Here is a 24,876-nt window from a genome sequence, read left to right as displayed (position 1 = left end):
CCGGAGCTTTTATCTTCCCAAACTGACACTCCACCATTAAACCATAACTCCCCATTCCCTCCTCCCGCAGCCGCTGGCAGCTGCCATTCTGCTTTCTGTCTCTGAATTGGACTATTCTGGGTACCCCATATAAGTGGAGTAATGCAACGTTTGTCCTTTTGTGTTATTTCATGTAGCGTAATGTTTTCAAGGTTTATCCATAGTGTAGCCTATGTCAGAATTTCCTTTTAAAAAAAAAAAAGCTGAATGATAGTCTATTGTATGTATATGCCAGCACATTTTGTTAATCCGGTCATCTGATGATGGACGTTTGGGTTGTCTCCACCTTTTAGCTATTGTGAAAGATGCTGCTATGAATGAATATTAATTCTAGTCTGCTTTCAATTCTGAGCATGTACTCGGAAGTGGGATTGCTGGATAATGTGGTAACTCTGTGTAATGCTTTTAGGAGCCACCACTCTGCTTCCATCATTTGATCTTGACCATTGTTAATTGTGCATATTAAAGCAAGTTATACCTAATATACTCTTTATGATTCTCTTAATATGGTCATTGATTTGGCAGTAACAAGCTTCTATGTAGGTGAATACATGGGTAGGTTTGTTTTGGTTTGTTGTAGTTTTTAGTGTTTCTGATTGCTGTAGTAAACACATCTTATTCCATTTGCCTGGAACCAAGCATGCCTCTATGGGACGTGAGCCATTGTACTGGGTTCTGTTCTCGGGCATCAGGTGTGAAAGGAATTCGCAAAGTCACGCGAAGTTCAATAAAAGTTTTGGCAAGGAAGAGGGTTAAAAGGAAGAGAGGAAATCGTTCTCACTCTAAGGAGCTTTACCAAGAAATTCAGGACCACTTTTCTAACCCCAGGCCCTCAGTAATAGCCCCGAGGAATTCATGTTCTCTGTCCTTCCTGGCCAAAGTTTCCTATGGACTCCCTTCTCAGACATGCCACAGTGGGGTTGGTTCCAATGGTGACAATAAACTAGGCAACTTGGGCTCTACATATTTTCAGTCTCATCTCTCTTCACTGGAGACTGACTAGTTGATGTGAGGAAGCGACCCTCGTTTTCCCTTTGGACGCCATCCCCAGAGGGCTTCGTTGGTTTGGAATAAAATATTAAATTGAAGGAGTTCTTTTAAAACAGGTGGAGCTCTGTGTGCCTGGACAGGGTTATCTACTTGTGGGAGGTTCTACTCAGCGCTCTGGATAACTGCTTAGGGTTGGGAGGGAACTGGAGGTTCAACTGCTAAGCAGACTTTCAGGTCATCTTCTGGTCTTCTGGCCTCCACTCTCCTCAATACCTGGCATCTCCAATTTCTAAGCCTTGCATAGGTTCTGCAGGGTGAGTTGGCTTGCTGCCCCCAATAACCTCCTCTGGAGGCACTTAGGTTTGAAGTTACTTCACTCTGCAAAATCACTTTCCGTCCTTCCGTACACTGGCCACGTTCAGAGTTAGAGAGGTCTCCTAAATCCACGGGATATGAGCTTGTATTTTTATTTTGCGTTCTCCTCATTATTTGGGCTTAACTTGTGGAAGAAGAAGAGGACAAAAATATTACTTTCCCATCATCTTGAAATCAGAAGTTTCTCTCCCTCTGCTCCCGGTCTGTTTTATTTTTGGAGAAGAGATGAAATCTGCCATTGAATAAGAAATGGAAGGAAGAGATGAGTCTTAAGATGAAACCATCAGGGATGAGCTGTTTTTGCTGTTTACTTGCTGCATTCATACAGCTGCAGCTAGAACAATTTCTAACCCTACACCAGGCCCTGTGTTAGGCATCTTTATTATCTGTCATCCCAGTGGGTTTGAGAAATGAGCCCAAGGCCACATTTTGAGCTCTTTAAATGACAGAGCCAGCATTGTAAACCAGATTTGCTTGACCTTGAAGCCTCTGCTCTGTCTACTACACATAGTTTGGCACCAAGAGCTCTAAAAGTGCAGTTTGTTCTCTCATTTAAAATATATATAAATATCTGATACATTTGGTGCACGTCTAGGCAGTTATACAAAGGAAACCCCAAGTAAATCTAAGGAAAATTTACTATTGCATTGGAGCAAGTGTTGAAGTATTTCTTGCCTCCTAACTCACTTGACCTTTCAAGGTCCCTTCTATTCCCTTTAATTCTATAGGCAGTTGCTTTTTAAAATACTTTTCTAGAATCTGATAACTAATAGTCAGCAGGCAGTCAGATGATGGTATCTCTGTTATCTTCATTTTCTTGATTTAGTTTTTCCTTCCAAAAGCTCTCACACACATTGGTCGGTGGGATATATTTCGGGCTGCACTGTCTTTATTTATGATTTTTGTGTGTGTGCCTTACTACTCAGAGGCACCCAGGGGAAACCTCCACAGACTTTCCTGATTACCAGATGTCGCCCTTTCTATGTAACAACCATCTAATCACCACTTCCCCTTGCCAAGAAATGAGAAAAGCATTTGCGTTTGGAAAACCAAGCTATGACACGTGAAGCGTATTAAGAAGGACAGCCTCCCATGAACCCACATGAGCTTTCCCCATCTTAGTTTGTTTTTCTTAAAGATAAAAACCACACAGCCGTGTTTGTACTTAAGTCTAACAAGTGCTTGCATAACGAGATTTCAATTTGGCTGTCTCAACTTCATTTTACTTGATGCTCTAAGTAATCCTTGAACCACTATAACATGTGCAGCCAGTGTTTGTTTTCTTATACTTTGGAATATTTCACTGTTTATTTTAAATGGTGACTTATGGTTGGTGGGTGTTTAACATGCAAAATAATGCTGTGTCCCCGGGAACTGGGTGGGGGGCGGGAAGGCAGGAGGGTACAGTGGACTCTCAAACCTCCTTCTCTAGATTAAAGAGACATGGTCTTAGTCATGCAATTAAGGAAACAGCCCGGGGAAGTTCACTCTTAACTGAGCAGGTATTTAAATGAAGCCTGCCCATCCTGAAGCTCACATTCGTTTCTGACAGAGCGCTGTAGCCTATTGAACACGTTTCAACTCCCTACATTATCATTTAATTTCATAGAAAGGCAAATGACAGGTTACTTTTGCCTCTACGGTGAGGACAAGCCCATGAAATGCTCAAAAAGGTCAGAATGCTCAGATTTAATGTATGGGATGTGGAAAGACAGATCGTAAGGATTGTATACGTTTGTGAGAACCTTAAAATGCCATCGAACACCTCAGAGGCTGTGCCTTAGGTGAACCATTAAATAGAAACAGCCAAATAGATCCATATGTTTAAATGTGGGGAGACTTGAGACGTGAGTATCAAAAACACATGTTTCCCCCTCCATCCAACTTCCTCATGAATCACTCAAGTTTCAGACCATCTAGTGCACTGCTCTTCCTCTTATAGTTTTCTGTCCGACAGCTTCAAGTAATACAGTAAGTAATAACCATAAAATTGTAACGAATACTCTATTAAGCCAGTTTTCTTTTGGGTTGTTAAGAACTTGGACTTTCTTAAACCATGGAAAACTAGACAGAGTTTAAGTCTTCTGGAATATAAAAGGAGATCTGCTACCTCTGTTAGAAATAGTAATTGTCCTAAATTTATGCCCCGTGGGCTTCTTTTGTCATGTAAAGTTATAATTCAGTTGGCGTTGGCGATGTTGGGAAATTATGTCTACCATGTTTCACTGAAAATAAGACCTAGCCGGACTATCAGCTCTAATGCGTCTTTTGGAGCAAAAATTAATATAAGACACGGTATTATATTATATATTATATTATACTATACTATATTATACTCGATCTTATATTATATAAGATCCGGTCTTATATTATATTAAAATAAGACTGGGTCTTATATTAATTTTTGCTCCAAAAGACACATTACAGCTGATGGTCCTGCTAGGTCTTATTTTTGGGGAAACACAGTAAGGGGAAAACTCTGGACATTGCCACACGTCATTCATATCAGTACATTTTATTTATATGTCTAAATATATATAAATATATACATTAAACACACACACACATACACGCACACACCCTTCTAACATTAAAAAATGCTGAAGAAAGATTCAAAAGTGTCTTTATCGAGTGGACAAGTACAGGTAGGCAAATGCATCCTTTTCAGAGCAGAGGGACCCTTAGCTATTTCCCTGAAGTCTGTTTCGGGAGCATCCCAAATGCCACTCACTGTGTTTTATAATGGAAGCCTGCTTGTCATGCTTTTGAAGTAAGATTATCTTCCGCAGCTGGACCACACATGAGAAGTATTTCAGGGAGGAAGGAGGTAGTGTTGCTGTACCCAGTTGGGCCTCAGAATCTTCTCCTACCAGATGTGACGTTTACATGTTGTATACATTTTTAATAAATTTTATGTAAAACTTGTAAGTGCTGGATGTAATAAAATTTTTAAATAAATTTTAGACGTTTTAGGAAGAGATTGCTGGAGTTTCTCCTTTACCTGGAAGGTGGTAATCCACCTAGCAGATCAGTCCACAAAAATGAATTTGACTTATAATAAAGTAAAAGGATGCTAATTTGCAAAAGTAGAAAATAATGCTGTTAAATTCTTTTTCACTAGACTGTGATAGAAAAAATACATTTAAGTGCATCAAATTCTCCTTAGACAGACGGCGCTGTCTAACCTGGTTGAAGGGTCTGACCATTTGACAAACGTGGGAATTTGCTTCAGTCCCCACCTTTGATTATTTATATTAATAATAATAACCCCATGTTGGTCCCTTGTTCAGAATTTCAACTCTCGTCCTCAAGCTGCCTGCTTTGATTTACTCTCCAGAACCTTCAGGTAGTTGTTTGATTCTGTTTTGTCCGGAGCTTCCAGTTGTTGTCTGCACAGGGGTTGGTCTGTGAGGAGCACACAGTTCCATATGAGAGGCAAAGGTTTTCCAGTGAATTTACATTTTGAATGAATGGCACCATCTCTCTACCTCAGGCAGAGATGTTAATTCTTGCATACTTACGTCAGTAACTAAATTGCCTGTTTGCTGTTTTTTAAACTTACATAATTTAAGTACCTTTTAGTGCCTTATGTGGTATAGGGATAAAAGAAAAAAAAGGACTCGAATGGGAGTGAGAATGCTTGGGTTCCAGTCCTAGTCTTACAATGAGCAATCATTAAGTTATAATTATCCAATTATTATACTTAGCTAGTTGTTGTTATAATTAACGAGTCTTGTGAATTCTTGTAGGATGAGGGGCCAAGTCGGCCTCAAAAGTCTTTTTCATACTTATATCCCGTAGACCTCGAATTATCTAATATAAGTACCTTGAAATTTCTGAGTCAATTCACTTCCTAGGCTTCAAAGGATTAATTTCATATATTATGTGGTGAAAAGGGTATCGACTACTGGAAGATGTGGTCACGTGGTACTGACAGTATTTTCCCTTTTTATCTCAGATTTCCTTAAAAATACTCTACCCCTACTTTCATTTATGCATCAGTTTTTCCTGAGCACAAGTTATCCCATTCAAAACCAATAACTAAAAAGAATTATATTTTTAATCTAATGTCACATTTCAAATGCATGTTTCTTTGTTTGTCTTTTAGGAAAAAGTGCTGCAAAGGGTACAAGTTTGTTCTTGGACAGTGCATCCCGGAAGGTACGTAATATAAAATGATGTCTTCTTACCTTATTCATGACTAATCATTAGATGTCTGTAAAGAGCGGATGTACCCGGAATGTATCTGTGTCATCTGTGTCTGATTATCTGTGCATGTGTGTATGTAATGTCTATTTGGGGAGGGCATTATGTTCTTCTAATGCCAATTGGCTTACCTGGAGCATGGCCTGCCTAAGTCATTACAAACTTGTATGCATACACTGAGTAATTCTCTAATCAGCATTTCATACGGAGTTAGAACACAACCACCCTCCCCAACCTCTCTACCTGCTTTTCCTGTGTTAAACTTGAAGCCCTGTCACATGACCGGCAGCCAGCGCTGTGTGCAGCCCAGCACTGAAGGGACAGAGCGATGTGAGACAGACATGGGCCTGGCCCTCCAGGCACGCACCCTCAAGCTGAGGAGACAGGATCTGGGTAGTACAGAGTCAGAGAGACCTAGATTTTAGTCATGGTTCCATGTTGCCTTAGCTCACTTGAATTTCTATAACACAAACACCAAAGATCAGGTGGCTTAAACAGCAAACCTTTATTTCTCCCAGTGCTGAAGGCTGGAAAGTCCAAGATCATGGTGTCGAAAGAATCAGTGTCTGGTGAGAGTGTCATGGTCCATAGTCAGCCATCTTCTTGCTGTGTCCTCAGATGGCAGCAGGGGTAAGAGAGCTCTCTGGGGTCTCTTTTATCAGGGCACTAATCCAGTCATTGGGGCTCCATCCACATGACCGAATCACCTCCCAAAACCCCACTTCCTAATACCGTCCCATTAGGAGTTAGGATTTCAGCATACGACTCTCAGGAGGACACAAACAGTCTATAACACACAACCTATTAGCGATCACCTTGGGCAGGTGACTTTCCAAACCTTCACTTTTGCAGGAAAGTATTAGTACTTGACTCATGGTGGTTTTAAGACTATTACCACATGTTTTAAAATACTTGGAACAGAGGCTGGCGCTTATTAAGTGCTGGGTGACTGGTGGTAACTGTTACTGCGGCTGCTGCTGTTAATAATAACTGCAAGGTGTGCAGCAAGTGTGCAGAGGGAGCACATACAGGACCAGGCTGGCCTGAGGTGGTCTCGGGAAGGAGACTTGAGCTACGTTACCCAGGAAGGCTGCCCAGGAGTTAGAGAAGTCGGAGGAAGAAAGCTGCAAAGGATTCCAGCAAGGACACAGAAAACACTAAGAAGTGTTTGAAGAGCACGAGAGTGGTTTGCTCGGGGCTGGGGAGAGGTGATTGAAATAGTTTTCGTCACCGTTGCCCAAGAAGCCCGGTCTCTCTCAAGGACCTGAGCCGAGCCAAGCTAATTCATGTGGCATCATGTCATGGACAGCAGTGTCTTTATCCATTACAAATCTGTGAATCTCTCCTGTTGGTTGCTCACTATGGTGGAAGGATGGCACACTTCATTAAATAGCTTTGAGCTCTGCGGAAGCTGCTTTAGGAAGGTTAAGATCACATGTGGTGGTTTATATGGCCTTGGGTCTCTCCAAGACTGAATTTCTCACAGGCAGCCAATTCCATTGGTTCGAGCTTGGTGGAAAAAAACCCCACAAAGGTCAAAATAATCGCATTCTTTTATAAGCCAGCTTTTCTCAGTCACCAGCTGTGCCTTTTATATTTCAATTTGGCAGATCCTAAAAGAAAATTAAGTTTAGGCCAACCAATTTAAGATCCCAGCTAAAGATTTTTATCCAACCCAATTAAAAACATATTACATGGATAACACTTATTTAGAGTTCCCTTAAATGTTAAGTATTGTGGTTTCAAAGATCTAGTCCTAAAACTGGTCTCCCTCACCCTGAAATGGGACTACAGCACCTATGATTAATGTAACCTAGAACTGAGTATTTCCAGGAAAAGTGGTCTCAAGGGCTGAAAGCTGCTTTGCCATAACTAACTTTCTCTGCTCTATTGGCTTTCATTGGAACCCTTTTAAAAATCAATTTGTTTTAATCTGTGGGAATAAGTCAATGTTTGTTTGTTTGTCTTTTACTAAAGATACCTTTAGTCATAAAGGTTTCCATTGCCCAAGAATGCAAAGTACAAATGTAGGTTCTAAGAAAAGGTAGTGTATTAGGACCCTTGAGAGAGAGATTTATTTTAAGGAATTTGTTGAAACGGTGTGGAGGCTGGTAAGTTCAAAATCTGCAGAGTACGTGGCAGACTGGCGACCCAGGACAGTGATAGTTTTGAGTCCAAAGGCCGTCTGCTGCCAGAATTCTCTCTTTAGCAGCGGAGGTCCGTCTTTTTTCTCTTAAGGCCTTCAACTGATTGGATGAGACTCACCCACATTACGGAGGATAATCTGCTTTACTCAAAGTCTACTCATTTTAAATGTTCCGTTCATCTAAAAATACCTTCACAGAAACATCTAGAACAATGTCTGACCAAATACATGGATAGTGTGGCCTAGCCAAGGTGACACATAAAATTAACCGTACAGACAGTAGAAGGAGACCAGAATTTCTAAACAAATATAAATGAATGGGTAGAAGCCGTAATTTAAGACTGTTGTTCCCTCTTATTTGTTGCTCTAAGTCAAGAGTCAGCAACCTATGCCCATGGGCCAAATCTGGCCCTCCACCTCTTTTGTAAATAAAGTTTTATTAAAACACAGCCATACCCATTTACTTAAGTACTGTGTATGGCTGCTTTTGCCTTACAACAGCAGAGGTGAGTAGTTGCAACAAAGGCCTGCAAAGCCAAAAATATTATTTGGCCAATCAGATATAGTTTGTCACCCCCTGCTGTGTTATCTTGATTTGTCAGGTGACAGGGTGATCTGATTTGTTCTAGTTCAACTATTATTCATTGAGCATAAACTGTAGGAAGAGAGTAATGCCAGTTACTCCAGGGGACACAGTCCCTGCCAGATACCCAAACAAGCATGAGAACTACCGCGTTTCCCTGAAAAATAAGACCTAACCGGAAAATACGCCCTCGCTTGATTTTTCAAGAAGACGTCCCCTGAACATAAGCCCTAATGTGTCTTTTGGAGAAAAAATTAATATAAAACCTGGTCTTATTCTTGGGGAAACATGATAGTAACAAAAGAAGCAGAAGAGCAGGTAAAGCTTTGACTCTGTCTCAGGCACTGTGCTATTTAATGCATCGTCTAGGTAATCTTCATAAAAGCACCCACGAAGTCAGTATTATTGTTACCCCTATTTTATAGCTAAGGAAACTGAGGCCCAGAGAACCCCAGATCACAGAGAGAGTGGCAGAGTTGGGAGGGTTGGCTCCGGGACCTGCATTCTTTACCTTCATGTGGCATCCTCCCAGACTAGGACCTGCCACAAAGTAGCCATTCAATAACCACACGAGAGCCTGTGAGCAGCAGAAGTATAGAGCAACAGAGCACTGACGCCTGGAGGTTATGCTCAGTTAAGGAAAAACACACACAGGCGAAGCAGGCCTGGAATCGCAAGAAGTGTTTAGCAAGGGGGCAGTTTTCTAGGTCATCATAGAATGGCATGAGCCTTGTCACCACTGGCCCGTCCCCACATCAGGGGCTGACAGCCCACCATTCCACCTTCATAAGCGGCCGAGCAAAGCCAGACCTACGCCGTGTCCAGGGATAGTGTGTCTGTCAGCACCTGGGGAAGATAGTACAGTGATTAATGAGATGCTGGATCTAGAGCTCCTGACTTAGAGCCAAAGTCCCTTCAGAGGCTCGTTAAACATGAGTTCCTCAGGACTGAGAGGAGGAGATGTTCTAAGCCTTTATGAGTAATAGACCACCCACCCCAATTTGCAGACTTAGGACTGGAACGAGATCTCTAGCCATTCGACAGTACCCAACCCCTTCTCAGCATGCAGGATCAACCCCCCACGCCACCCGAGCATGCACACCTACAACACACACACACTCCAGTAACTCACACGCGTCTCCGTTCCAAAGCCTCCCTCACACTCCTCGGAGTCAGTCCACCTTCAGCCCTGCTCCCACGTTGGGAAGCCAGTACCCATCCCCAGGGCTGGCTGTTCTGTAGTGTTCAGCTGGAAGGAATTCCCTGTGTCTACAACAGTTGGTGGGGGAAAAAACAGGCCCCAGATAACACTTCAGAGCCTGGCTATCTAGGCACCTTTGCTCTCTGCATGAATGACAAAGACCAAAGGATAAGGAGGTGACTCGGGAAAATCACAAGTGACGTTTGCTCCTAACCACTGTGACACGGAGCCCTATGTCTCCCATTGAGGTATTCTTAGAAGGGGCCCCGGGGCCTGAAGAGTGAATGCCCCTCTAAACATAGCTGACCACATTTCCCAGTTCCCCTCGAGCAGAGTGCAGCCCAGAAAGTCTAGGGTGACCAGGGCCGAATGATCCCATCTCTGCCTACGGAATGTGGTTGATGTCAGCTCACACTTCTCTTTTTCAGATTATGATGTTTGTGCCGAGGCCCCCTGTGAACAGCAGTGCACAGACAACTTCGGCCGTGTGCTATGTACTTGTTACCCGGGATACCGGTATGACCGGGAGAGACACCGGAAGCGGGAGAAGCCCTACTGCCTGGGTGTGTTGGCAAGACACGTTATTTTCCAGCTCCTGAGGATATGCCTTGTTCAGATGATTCTGTCCTCTGTTGGACATTCTTCTTCAGTGGGACCAGCTCACAGGAGCCGCTTTGATCTTTGATTCCTCCCCTTATGTCCTGATGCTTGTTGGATGGAATTGTGTCCGTATTATCCTAGGGGGTCTCTGCCCTTCACCTCGATAATTGATACAAATTATGGCCAAAGAATTCTTCAGGGAGTTGGTACCAGTCAGGTCCTAATGGGTAGTGAGATACAAGAGCAGGAGATGGGGAGGATTAGCAAATGAAAACTAGAATAATGTGAACGAGAACATAAGTGGGCAGACATATAAAAACACGGAAAGACCCACGCAAGAAGAAGCGTTCTGTCAGAAAAGGCATAAGAAGAGAGACTGGGAAAGAGCAGTGTCCATATGGCAGACAGGTTGGAAGTGAGTCAGAGGAAGCTGCAGCCAGCCACCTGGGCTGCAGCGGAGCAAATTCAGCACCATCCGTTGCCACCGGCTTATTCCCTTGCACATCACTGACTGGGCTTCCCAGCCCTACACTCTTGGAGTTTCTGAGACAGGTTTATTGTTCCCTGGAACCGTGTGTTTCAAAGTTTGGTCAGTCCAGGGCTCACCTGTCTGAGGTTCTTGCTTTAAAAAAAAAAATAAAAAAATTCCTGGCCTCCCCTCCAGACTCCGATGTTGGGTCTGGAAATCTGCATTAATATAAATGCCTCTAGTGATTCATATGCACAGTCAAGTTTGCAAAGCTGCTCGAGGATGAACTGAGGAGACTGGCAGATGGACCCAAGTGGAAAATAAAGGAACTGCGGTGAGCAGCCCCTCCTTCTCTGCTCCGGCATAGGCTCTAGAGAGCACCATTTAAGAGAAGTTCTAGATATTGGGTCTCTTAGCTGCTCCCTGGTGACACCTGGGATGGAACAACCCTACACTGGCAAAGAAGGGGATTGAGGTCACCAAGTGAATGGAGTGGGGACTCGTGGCCTCTCTCACAGAGAGCACGGGACGCCATTCTGTACCCCTGAGGCCCAGGCACAAGGGGTCTATTTCAGTTTGTGACACGGTACCCTGTTCATTTGGGGATCAGCAAAACCAGCTGTCTGCTAAGAGTTCCATCTATCTCTATCTCTCCTTTCAACCTCGTCCTCCATCCTCCAGACAGTAGAGGTAGCTTCACCCTTAGGTTTAGGGCAGGGGCAGGTGGAGAAAGGTGGTCGGCCTGGAATTGCAGCTGTGACATCTGAGTCTACAGATGACATAGTATATACTGTCCGGAGGTTCCCAAATGACCGCGCTCCCCTTGACACACTCTGGGTCTGCCAGAGGCGGGCCCTGGGCAGCTGGTTCAGGGAGTAGTTGGAACATTGTCAGAATCCTGAAGTGAGGGCTGGGCTGTCTCCGCCACCACGTGTGAGCTGTCTAGGGCTGTGTGTCACAGCTCCCACCCACAGCCACCTGGTATCTTCAGCCAATGAACAGGAAATGGATTTGGCCCTCCCTCTCTTCCCTTGGTGGGAAAGTTTTGTTTCCACCCAATTCAGTAGGAGCACAAGTCTGTGATGTGTCCGGTTCATTTGGACCCTTAGTGGTTACTTGTTTGATGGTCTCATGGCTCGTTTCCATAGCTCATGAGGAGTCTGTTTGGGTCGTTGATGAGGCCAGCATTTCCTAGGGAAAACTCTCCATTAGACCCATTATGGCTAGTTTCTTTTATCAGAAGTGCCTTTTCCCAGGTACCAAAACGTCTCTTAACTGGGAAGGGGTCGTTTCTAAGTGACCGTAGGTCGTCATGCTGTTTGGAACCTACAGCCATAAAAGGGAACATAAAACCCTCTGCACCCTGGGATCCTTGCAGAAAACGGTTTCTATGATGCTCACTTTTCAAAGTGTGTCACCATCGGATATCTCATTTTCTCTTCTAAGGAGCCCTGCAACATATTTAGGAGCGGCTTTATTATCACGTTTGATAGGTGAGAACTTTGAAGGCTAGCAATGCCTGCACCCACCACGTGACCTGGTAGTGGCAGAGCCACAGCCAGGACCCCTATTGTGATCTGTCTGTAACCATGTTGTTGTTTTTTTAATTAAAGTTTATTGGGGTGACATTTGTTAGTAAAGTTACATAGGTTTCAGGTGTACAACTCTGTAATATGTCATCTCTATATCACATTGTGTGTTCACCACCCAGAGTCAGTTCTCCTTCTGTCAGCATATATTTGATCCCCCTTACCCTCATCTACCACCCCCCTCCCCCTTACCCTCCAGTAGCCACGGTTGGACACGGCCTGAGGTGCTCCTGTCACTCAGGTTTCTAGCTCCCTCCTTTATTAGAGGCATCTCTGATAGAGGTCTGACAAAGTGTGCTTTGCAGACATCAACAGAAGGGCCAAGCCTCACGTCCCCTGTTGTGTTGGGAGTGAATTCTTGGCAACTGAGTTTCATCTGCATTTGGTTCAAACCCAGATATCGACGAGTGTACCACCAGCAACGAGACACTGTGTGCACACATCTGTGTCAACACCTTGGGCAGCTACCGCTGTGAATGCCGGGAGGGCTACATCCAGGAAGACGACGGGCGGACGTGCACCAAGGGAGACAAATACCCCAATGACACTGGTGAGTAGGGCAAGTAAAATTATCCCTCTAATTGGATGGATGGATGGATGGATGGATGGATGGATGGATGGATGGATGGATGTGCAGGCACTGGGGAGCCCAACAGGGTTCCTTGGGGAGCAGTGGGCAGGAAGGAGCATTTATACAAATGGTAGGTGGGACCTGGGTAAGAGAAGGGTAGGACATAAGGTCAAATCTCTTCTAAAGAGACCTGATGACAGTGATTGTTAGCAGCAAGGGTTGTGAGCAGATACGTATTTGAGGAAGCTGTCTCCCAAGCAGAGGTGGTGTGCTCATGGACAAATCAGTGGACCTTAGTTACACGCTTAGAGCAAACTAGGCTGAGCAGCAAAGAGGCTAGAAACACTGTGCTCACTCAAAGCCCATGGGCTGAATATAAACATGAAACATTTCTATGTAAGGTAACCGTCTACATCAGCAATACTCAAAGTATCGTCCATGGCCCTATGCCTGCCCACAAACTATGTGTTATTCGTCCATGACTGGATCAGAACAGAAGTTGAGAATGTTTAGAAATTTTTAGTCCAATGTGACAGAGAAATTTTGTCTAAATCCAAAGATGTATGCTGGTATTTTATGTTTTATTTTTCTAGTAATTGATTTTCATTATATTTTGGAAAAACAGTCCACGAAGTGGAAATAATTTTTAAAGCTGTCCTTCACAGCATTTGAGAAGCTGATTTACATTATATCAACCAGATTTAATGGAGATGTCTGATCACTCAGGGATATCATCAGCCCGCAGGTTGGGTTCCTTATTTAAGGGGAAGGAAGAAGGGAGGAAGGGAGGAAGGGAGCCCTTGTTCTCCTGCATCCAATACTTACAAGGCCAGGAAGTTGCTGTCATCTTCCAGAGCTCAGGGCTCAGCTCTTGGCTGCCACCCTTGGGAGGGAAAGTGGCAGGAATGCTTCTGTGGGACAGGCTAGCAGGGCCTGGGCCATCTATAGGTGCGGATGGGGAAATTCTCCTAGAAATGCAGGGAGAGGAAAGGCCAGAACTGTCTGGGCACAGGAGCTAGTGATGTTTGGGTGCGGCCTGAGATTTCAGAAAAGGGTGAAGGCAGTTGCCATCAGTTCAGGACAGCAAACAGCTGGGGACCAGCTGCCTCACACGGAAAAACTACAAAGCAAAACTATGAGGAACAACCAGTTGAGTCATGAGGAAGTCACCATATATTAGAAGTAGATGCAAAATAGCTATTTGGAGCCAGCTCAGAATTGGGCAATTTGGGACAATTGGAATGAATCAGAGGGCCCAGTGACAACTATTGTAAAGCCTGAAGCCTGTGTGCCCAGAGTTGCTTAAAGCAAGGGTAAACAGTCTTTTTGGCATAAGGGTCGAGTGAGGAAAAATGTTTGCAGGCGGCTTTTTTTTTTTTTAATTCAAAATGAAAATCACTTCATTTTTGTTTCATGGTGGAGAAGGTCGGGGAGGGGCAGGATGTGTAACTTACCTGTTAAATTATGTCCTTTATTGAAAGGAAGACTTTCATTGAAATAAGAGGTGCACCCTTTTAACCACTGATATATTAATGTGCAGACCAAATTGAGAGTTAGCACCAAGAAAGCAGCTTTCTAATTTTTCATTTGGAAACTGGATGCCCAGCTGTGCTCTTTAGGCAGGAAGGCTGGGGCTATGGGCTAGTCAGCCTAGCAACTCCACTGTGTCTTCCTTACCTTTCTATTCTGGTGAAATCCCGTGTACATGGGCGTGAAGGGCAATGTCCAGCAACCCGATCTACAACACAACCATCAGAAATAGCCACACACACAAATTGCTAACTGCTGTGTATCAGGGTGGGAATAGACATGAGGGATCTCCAAATAAGAAGACTTGGCCCCGCCCACGAGCAGTTAGTTCCCACCAGGTGGGGCACAGCAGTCTATGCAGAGACCCTGCCTGAACTAGCAGAGACCAGAGAAGCTGGAGGGAATTTGCAGAGACTAGGATGAGATTTCAATCTGCTGAATTTACTGGTTTTTTGGTCTCAGGTGGCCTCCACCTCTTGCAATAATTCTTAGACTCTGCAACCACATCCCCACGGCAGCAGCAGAAGCAGCCCCATACAGGTACTTGCTGTGTGGTGTCCTAGGGACGGCTTTGCGTAGGGACACGGTGGCCTTGGTGACACTCGCCTCCTACTCTGTGCTTTGGTAGTATGGACCCGGAGAGGGGCCCGGCCACAGGGTTGGGGCACAGGAGGGTCTCATTGCAGTTTTGAAATTAGCAGTCTGTGGTGCTCACTCAGTCCTGGGACTGTACACCTCTGTTTTCTTCCCTGAGAAATGAATTGTACTTCTTAAACATTTCTCAAACACACAAAAAGTTTCAGTACAAGAGACTGAGAATTTTATTTAAACCATGACCGGTTTGGCCTCTGTAGCTGAGGATGCAGTAAAAAAACCTGAGCAGTCACAATGATAAGGGATGTAGATTTGCAACTGTTTTTGCACCTTCTCTAGTATTTCTTTCATTTAAAGGTATATTTTATCTCAGCCATTTATTACAGCATTTCCCCACAGTGGGTGTGCTATAGAACTTTGGGGTCCTTTGTGAGGTGTTACTAAGACTTTCTTCCTTTAGAAGCTTCTGCATCAGGTGTTGGGGGAAGAATGCATTACTGCACCCACTTCTTAAGCTTTCATGATGCAAGTGCGTCAAAAACTCTGGGAAAAATTACCATTTAAAAAAATATTAATTTTGATTAAATCTGAATTTCCCAAAATTAGTTTATTAAGAAAATGCTTATAAACATCTCCCAGATGATGGTGTCCTGAAAAAATACAGTTTAAAAAATTCTAACTTCTTAGCATGAAAACTCTGGGCTCTGGAGCTGAACTTGGTAGGTCACCTGGCCGACTTGGAGGCAAGGGTGTTTTCAGATGAAGCACGAAGTCCCGAGGAAAGCCACTTGCTGCACGTGGCACAACTTCTGATGAAGGAAACAGGATGAGCCGCCTCCATTCTGCCGTTCAGAGACAGGATGTTCCAGTTCACAGGGACTTCCATGAGCGATGTCCGTCTGTTCCATCGGGAGGAGCTGTCTGGTGGCTCTGCCATTGAGCCCTATAGTGTTACACAAACTCGCAGACGCGCGGCTACAAACTCTCTCCCTCTTCCTCCTCCTCCTCCGCTAAATATAATGGCCGCAAGTAATTTTTTTAAATCCTGAAATGACACCACCGTCTATTGCCTCACACGCCCCCGCTGCAGCAGCATTATACAAGAATTGCTTGGGGCGGCCGCTTAGCTCCGTTGGTTAGAGCGCGGTGCTCTTAACAACAAGGTTGCCGGTTCAATCCCCACATGGGCCACTGTGAGCTGCGCCCTCCACAACTAGATTGAAACAACTACTTGACTTGGAGCTGATGGGTCCTGGAAAAACACATTTACATAAATAAATAGTTTTTAAAAAAAAAAGAATTGCTCCGTATTTCACGTTCAGAGAACTTTCCTTACATTAGCTAAATGATGAATAATTAACATCCAGATATTCAGCTCAGCAACAGGACAAGTCAAGGGCCAGACGTGCCTGTATCTGGAAAGTCAGAGGCAGCTAAGTGGTTTCATCTGTTTTGGACTAATTAGGAGGCCAAATATTTCACCACAATCTTTTTTTGATGAAGAGGTAATGATTATTGAGTATAAACATGTGTAATCTAAAACCTCCTTGCCTTCCTCCTGTTTTCCCTTGTTCCTAACTTTGCATTGTCCAATGTCTGTAACATTAGAGTCGGAGGAATTTAACATAGAATACAGCCCCGGCTCATTATTCAGAAAGCCTGCGGGGAACAGAAAGGGCTAGCCTCAGAGCCGTCTCTGACAATTGAAAGGTTGCCGTGCACACACAGACATGGTGACACGTCTAGCTAATAGGCAAGAATGGCATGTTAGTCACTTTGATTCTCTCTTTGAAAATATGTAGCTGGAGCCAGTTTAGTCACTCCAGGGAGTCTGTGTAGCCCTGATAGGGAGATAAATTAAGGACATGCTGGCTCCGTAGTAATTAGCTTACTGGTCTCTATTTTTCAACTTTTGTTTACTTTCTGATAAAGTGACCATGACCCCCAGTGGCACTTATTATAGTTCAAAGTGTCAGGGACAGCCAGGTGTTTCATATAACTTTCAAGCTCCACTAATCCACACGTAGATCAGTAGTTCTCAACCTGAGGAGGTTTAAAACATGCTGATACTGTTTCCTTGCGGTGACTCTCAGATGGGTGGTGTGCAACACCATAGGGAGTTTTTTTTTTATTAAAGTTTATTGGGGTGACAATGGTGAGTAAAGTTACATAGATTTCAGGTGTACAATTCTGTAATACATCATCTATATCTCACGTGTTCACCACCCAGAGTCAGTTCTCCTTCCATCACCATATGTTAGATCCCGTTTACCCTCTTCTAGAGACCCCCCTCCCCCCTTAGCCTCTGGTAACCCCTAAACTATTGTCTGTGTCTATGAGTTTTTGTTTCTTCATTTATTTTTCTTGTTCCTTTGTTGTTTTCAGTTTTATATCCCACATATCAGTGAAATGTTTCTCTACTTTTTCTGTCTGACTTACTTCGCTTAGCATTATAATCTCAAGATCCATCCATATTGTCGCAAATGGTACTATTTCATCTTTTCTTATGGCTGAATAGTATTCCATGGTGTATATATACCACAACTTCTTTATCCATGCATCTATCGAAGGACACTTTGGTTGTTTCCATGTCTTGGCCACCATAAATAAAGCAGCAATGAACACTGGAGCACATATGTCTTTATGGATAAATGTTTTCATATTTTTTGGGTAGATACCCAGGAGAGGGATTGCTGGGTCATATGGTAATTCTGTTCTTAATTTTTGAGGAACCTCCACAGTGCCTTCCATAGTGGCTGCACCAATCTGCATTCCCACCAACAGTGTATGACGGTTCCTTTTTCTCCACAGCCTCTCCAACACTTGTTATTATTTGTCTTGTTGATGATAGACATTCTAACTTGGGTGAGGTAATGTCTCATTGTGGTTTTTATTTGCATTTCTCTGATGATTAGTAATGTTGAGAATTTTTTCATGTCTATTTGCCATTTGTATCAATTGGATTATTTGTTTTATTGTTGTTGATTTGTATGAGTTCCTTATGTATTTTGGATATTAGCCCCTTGTCAGAGGCATTGTTTGCAGAAATCTTCTCCCATTTGGTCGGTTGCCTCTTTATATTCTCGATGGTTTCTTTTGCTTTGCAGAAGCTTTTAAGTTTCATATAGTCCCATTCATTTATTTTAGCTTTTACTTCCCTTGCCTTTGGAGTCAAGTTCATAAAATGCTCTTTGAACCCAAGGTCCATAACTTTAGTACCTATATTTTCTTCTATGCAGTTTATTGTCTCAGGTCTCATGTTTAGGTCTTTGATACATTTTGAATTAATTTTGGTACATGGTGACAGATAGCAGTCTAGTTTCATTCTTTCGCACGTGGCTTTCCAATTCTTCCAGCACTATTTATTGAAGAGGCTGTCTTTTCTCCATTGTACCCATAGGGATTTTTAAAAACCCTCCCGTCCCCCGAAGTGGTTGTAATGTGCCACCAGGGTTGAGATTACTGCCAGGGTACAAATCTGCACTATCAAGTTTAAAAACACAAACTTTCTTTGTTCGTTTGTGACACTGCTCATATGAAATATGTTGGGAACATTCTTTAGTTTTTCAGTTTATTAAATATTAGTGATATGGTATTTAAGGAATTCTAATGCTTAGGATGTGTAAAAATTAGACATCAGTCAAAAAATTAGAGCTATCTGCCCCCGTGTGGCTAGTCCATAATATTGCACCTTTAAAATCCCTACAGGTTCCAGCAAAGTGTTGTTACACCTTACTTCACATCGTCATGGTCACTGCCAGAGATAGTCAATGACTACAATATTAATTGAGAGGACTGAAAACATGCAAAGTCAGAGATGTCTAATATGTCTACCCACATTTCTAAATGAATTATTAATGTAGCATACATAGGATTATTTTAGCTCCACATTCTACATCATAGTAGGCAAATTGCAGGATAGACGAGCCCCAACTCAGAACAGACTGCATGTTCCATATCCATACACAACAATTATTTATCTTTGAACCCTCTGAGAGCTCTTCCCAAAGGATGATATGACGTGCCCTACCCCACATCTGTAATTTTGTAGGTAATTTAATGTAAAGGAGATAACAATAACAATAATATTAACATTTATGGAGCACTTGCCATGTATGAGGCACTGTTCTGGAAACTGACAGGTGTTATTCCATTGACGCAATCCCAGGCGATAAGTGCCATTGTCATTTTTACTGTTCAAGGAACGGATGCTCACAGAAGCTGTGACTTCCAACCTAAAAGACCTAGAGTGGCAGCATCAGGATTCAAGTCCTAATCGTCCGACTCTTCCAGAACCTACACTCCCTGCTGCGATGTGACTCTTGGTCTGTGGAAGCTTCGAAAGTCTTTGGGACAAAGTTCATCTGGATCTCTGTGTGCTGATAACTTCACAAACGGGACAGAAAACAGGCTAGGCATCTTCAGGCCAAAGGTCACTCAGCACAGCTGCTTTCCTGGAACAGTGCACGTGCTTCAGAGTCACGTGGGGCTTTGACAGAACTGTGCACTCGTCCCACTCCCAGAATTCCGGATTTCTGAGAACAGGTACCCATGTGGCGCTGCTTGTGCTGGTCTGGTGATCACACTTGACATCCCCTGCCCTGGAGCCAGCCAGGCAGGTTGCTCTCAGGTGTTCTGAACAGAAGTCCCAGTGGCAGGGTCGCCACGCCTCAGCGATACCTGATTTGGAGTCTAAAAGTGCCCAGCCTCTGCACACAGCGCTCTGGGAGACCTAAAGCAAGTTACTTTCCTTCTCTGGATCTTATGTTCCTTATCTGTAGAGGAGATTGGACTCAAGATATATCAGTTCTAACACTGCATGATCTCAATGAAATAGAGTCTAGAAACCGGTAAAGAGGTTTATTCTTATCATGAAAACATCAGATTGTCTTACTCGTGCCAACACTTGGAAAATTCAACCGAGTATATAAACGTAGAAATGGAAAGATGGACTTTTAACTCTTGCTCATGATGTGCTGGCTCTGCCAAAAGGACTCGTTCCGTAAAAGGAAGGTCAATCACAAATCGTTGGACAAGTGTCCTCATTTACTTGGCATTCTCAATGCCTCACACAGGGCCCGGTGAGTAGCAGAACCTCCAGAGATAGAGAAGAGAGAGAGGGGGATGGATAGGTGAATAGACGGATGAACGGACAGATAAATGAGAGAGAGAGAGAGACATGGGTGGAAAGATGGGATGGATGAGATAGGTAGATGGGTGATGGGAGGGGATTGTGTCAGTTGAGCAGGAGATGGGTGGAATGAATGAATGCCAGGTTGGGAGAGATGAATGTCATCTCGCTGTCCTAGAGTATTAACAAACCTAAGAAACCTGGCATCAGGGTCATCTATTTATGGCGGAGTCCACCATTCTCTGCCATGAGCACAACCAAAGTTGGTTAAGAGTTTAGTATTTTACCACTAAGTATACTCTCGCATAGAAATTCCTTTGTGTCATCGGTTATGTTGGAGACTGATATAAATAACTCTAGTTCTCCTCAGTTGAGTTCCAGCTCCATAGGCAAGTAGGATTATAAATTGGTACATTAAACAGGGGTAAAGAGCCCAAAGGAAGTTGCCTGATTTATTTTTTAAAAAGGCATTGGACTCAGATTCAGGAAACCTCAATTGTAAGTCCACATTGGTTGTTAATTTGCTAGATGATTTTCAGGAAGTCACCAAATCTCTGTTTTCTCTCATTGTGTTGTTTGTGTTAATACGGTCATTAAAGGATTCCGGGATTATCGAGCAAAGGGAATGCAAAGGGTTTGATGGATCTGAAAACGAGCCAGGACCCTCCCATTTACCAGCAGCAGGCATTGTGCCAAGGAGTTGACATGCATTTCGTCATTTAATGACACACTAGCCCTGTGTGGTAGGAATTATGATTCCAATGTTATTGTTGAAGAAATTGAGGCTTATCGAGTTCGGATAACTTGGCCACGGTCCCTGAGCTAGTCAGTGACAGAGTTTGGATATGCACCCTGGATAATATGACTCTGGAAGCTGTGCCCTTAACCGTTCCTCTTCACCGTCTCCAAGTACACTACTCCAACAGGATTAGTCCTGTTCCTATTCTTCCTCATAAATCAAATTCTTATTACGTAGCTGCAGTGTGAGTTAATCATTTCCCAAATGCACCGGTGGTACACGGGGGTGGGGCCTGCAATGGAAAGTTCCCGGTAGGACAGAATGCGCTAGAAAAGTGGGAATTACCAACGTGGCCCTGTTGTATTGCACACACATAGATGGATTTAAAAAGAGACGGCCACTTTCCCAGACATCCAAGTGTTTCCCCAATCACACACTCAGAACCTAAGCTATAGGTTGACCCTGTATTTTCAAGAATCACAGTGTTGCTTTATGGCAACGCAAATAGAGCACTGCCTCACCCACTTCATCCTGCTGGCTTGAGAAATGTGTTCCTAGCACGTGTGCTCCAAGCCTTGGGCCTCCTGTAAGGTGAGGGGATGTGGCAGGTGAGCTCTGAACTGCCCACCACTTCCCTGTAGAGTCAGAGGTCTCAGCTGCCAAGCTGCCCCTGGGCCCCCTCACCTTCCAAAGAGCAGAAACACCATGTAGATCCCCAGGTGGGGGACTGACATTGGTGGAGAGATCAGCTGGACTGCATGAGGAAAATTCACCCGAATGTGGGGCTCTCCTGATGCCCGGCCCGTCCATCCATCCATGTATCAGTTTCCTAGGGCTCCCATAACAAAGTGCCACCAAGTGGGTGGCTTAAAGGACAGAAATGCATTGTCTCAGTTCTGAAGGATAAAAGTCTAAGATCAAGGTATTGGCAGGGTTGGCTCCTCCTGAGGGTTATGAAGGAGAACCTGTTCCATGCCTGTCCCCTAGATCCTGGTCGTTTGCTGGCCATCTTTGGCTTCTGTTACATCATGGGATCCCTGCCTTCATCTTCACATGGCATTCTCTCTAAGTGCATCTGTGTCCAAATTTCTCATTTTTATAAGGACACCAGTCATATTGGATGAGGGCTCTGCCTACTCCAGTAGGACCTCATCTTAACTAATGACATCTGTAATGACCTTATTTCCAAATAAGTCACACTCTGAGGCACGGGGGGGTTAGGAACTCAAGATGAATTTGGAGGAGAGACAGTTCAACCTCTAACATTCCATTTCACAGACATTTTTTGAGCATCCACTGTGTGAGCTACCAAGAAGCGTGGTGGCTTACACTCGGGCACGAGTAGTCCCTCTACAGGGAAGCCAGGGACACCTGCCATTTACCTACACGTGATAAATGACACCTTATCTCAGAGGACTGCAGCATCTCTATAGACAGAGAGGGTGGGCTACGTGGAACACTTGAATGTGGTCCTGCTGGTTGCTAGGATTCCACAAGTAGAGGCAGCAAAGAGGGCTTCCCAGAAGAGAGGACTAGTGCGAAGAAAAGCACATGGGCCAAGAAGCACAAGAAGCAACTAAGGGGAGATGTTATTTGACTGTCCCCGGGCTACATTCCAAATCACAGTGTTGTTGTCTGTCACACAATCAATCAGCACACCGGGCCCAGCATCAAAACCCTCCTCAGTTAGGAGGGTTAACACTACCCCGGGTGACAAACTGTCTTGCCGCGCCCCAACAAAACACATACCCTCTCACCCCACTCTTGGCCCACACCACTGCCACCTTTTGCACAGGTCTTGGTAGTCTGCACCTACTCATCGGTAGCAAGGTGACCTCAGTTGTCTAGTCTCCAAGCACGCAGGTGTCTGTAGCCCTTTTCAGTGCCAGTAGGGTGAGAGATGTTTGAATTCCTGGCCATGTCACCACTTGCCTCACCCATTCTTTGTTTACTAAAAGCCCTTGGAGCTCCCAGAGCTCTACAAGATGCCACTGGGACCCTCCCCAGTGGACAGCCGGCCTGTCTTCCCGGGTCCTATCCCTTATGGCCCCAGGTGGGCGTGTCCAGAGTGCCTGGCACGTTTTCCATCCCAGCTTCACATCTCCAAGGTCAGTGCCCAGCCCCGATCTGTGACCCCACCTGGCCTGGCCATGCTCCCTGTGAACAGCTGGATTATCAGAGGTCATAAAGACCAGCTTTATGAGCCCTGCACCCCGAGTCCCAATGCCTGAGCTTGGGGGAAAATTTACGATGTGTGAATATTGGCACTTGGAGGGGAGTATAAATCATGTCCCATTGATGCAGCCTGCCTCCTGCAGGGCACTGATAAATGGGCCAGGGTTCATACTGAAAGAGGAAGAGTCTGGGATGCCTAAATGGGAACAGCTGAGCCCAAGATGTAGCGGGGACCCTCTCCCTCTTTCCCCTGACCTGAGCGTACTGTCAGTGACCTGAGAACCATAAAATTGCCAGCCTCTATCCCCCACCCATTCTACTCCAGGTCTGCCTTTCATGGTGCTGTCTCTAGGGGGCTGGATATCCTCCGGCCTCCAAGACGGACCCAAATCCATCTCCTCTCTCAGGGCACGATGAGAAGTCCGAGAACACGGTGAGAGAGGGAGCTTGCTGTGCCACGTGCAAGGAGTTCCACCAGATGAAGCAGACAGTGCTCCAGCTGAAGCAAAAGGTACGTGCCTGGTACGTTAGAAGCAATCACGTACAATGAAAGGAAGACTTGGCAGAGAGAAAGGGGAAGAATGTTTAGAAACTATAATAAACCCACCACCTCGTTGAGCCTTCACTGAGGTTGGTGCCAGGTCCGCTTTGACTGAGATGCTTTGCCCACCCGCCCTCAGAGCTAACCATCTAAAGAGCAACAGAACCCAACGAAGGCAGGGAATCAATTAGGTGATTGTTACAATAGACCACTGCGTCAGGGAGACATGGCGAAGCTGTGGAGGATGAACTAGACTGTTGTGACATTTTGTAAAATGAACATCCAGACACATGGTCTTGGGGCAGACTTAGGCAGTCCTGTTTTATCTCATATCTTGTCTATATTTTACCAATGGAGAACATCCTCTCTATATACCGACGATGAATTTCTGTAGCGGCTTTATTTTTCAGGTTTATAAAGTATAGCTTCTGTTTTGCCTGGGCTCCATGCACCTTGGAAAGCAGCAGTTTGGGTACCTCATGTCACCTAGGGTGAGGACTGACTCTATAAAAGGCTCCCACCATGCCCGATGGAATCTCAGATGTCTAATAACGTTGGTATGCTGTGAGTAACGCCCCCATGTTGGCGCTGGTGACCTGATTTCTTGAACAACTGTCCTCCCCCAGACTAATGGTATTTTTTATGCCTACGGTCAGTTAACTCACCAGTTTGTCAGCAACTCAGAAATCAGGCTTGTGCTGATAAAACATAAACTTACTGGTTTGTTTACTTAATTGCTCCCACTCACGGCTCTTAGTACACCAAAGATGTGTATATATTATAATCTGTTTAACTTTGGCATCTAGTTATTCTAAAGAGCAAAGGGGTAAGCATAAGACAACATCGCTTTTCTGTGTTCAACAAACATGCAGGCGGCCCCCACAATGAGAAACGGCTGCCAGCAAGACAAGCAGGTCCATAGGCTGAGAAGAGAAATGGTTTTGCAGGTGCTGCTTGCGTTGTTTCTGAAGATGTATCAGCTTTCACATGAAGCATATAGGATACATGTGTGCGTATGTGTATATATGACATGAACTCATGATTCTACTATTAAATAGTTTGTGATCCAAATGAGAGACCAGGCAGAGAACCTTGGAAGTGGATCAGTGTAAACACATGGATAGAAATACATCCCACACGGATATCGTCAGGTTGAACTTGGATTGATATTAGTATTTATTGGGCAAATCAAAAAAAAAAGATTCACGGAAGAAGCAAGTTTGCTTTTCATAGGCCAGAGGATTCGGGCTGCAAGAGGCAGGTGATCAATTTCTCAAGGCCTAAAGTTACCCTCTAGTTCCTCTCCTGTGTGGTTAATAATCCAAGAGCTATGGGGGAGTTCTTTCTAGATCTTTAGGGTCAGTGCTGCTAAACCTCACAAGTGGTTCAGAAATTCA

The 24,876-nt window shown here is 44.3% G+C and overlaps 1 protein-coding gene across 1 annotated transcript in view; it reads left to right on the top strand.

Annotated features, from left to right (window-relative positions):
- Positions 1 to 24,876, top strand: part of CCBE1 (collagen and calcium binding EGF domains 1) — a 195,638-nt gene that overhangs the window by 156,599 nt on the left and 14,163 nt on the right. The window contains exons 3-6 of the mRNA XM_033135576.1: positions 5,513 to 5,565; positions 9,969 to 10,103; positions 12,596 to 12,748; positions 23,346 to 23,449. Of these exons, the coding sequence (XP_032991467.1) occupies positions 5,513 to 5,565; positions 9,969 to 10,103; positions 12,596 to 12,748; positions 23,346 to 23,449 (445 nt within the window). The remainder of the gene's footprint in view (positions 1 to 5,512; positions 5,566 to 9,968; positions 10,104 to 12,595; positions 12,749 to 23,345; positions 23,450 to 24,876) is intronic.

Source organism: Rhinolophus ferrumequinum, chromosome 19 (assembly GCF_004115265.2).
Source record: "Rhinolophus ferrumequinum isolate MPI-CBG mRhiFer1 chromosome 19, mRhiFer1_v1.p, whole genome shotgun sequence".
NCBI classification, from domain to species: domain Eukaryota; kingdom Metazoa; phylum Chordata; class Mammalia; order Chiroptera; family Rhinolophidae; genus Rhinolophus; species Rhinolophus ferrumequinum.
The sequence above is the reverse complement of the archived record's forward strand: the minus strand, read 5'-3'. Positions and strand labels throughout refer to the sequence as shown.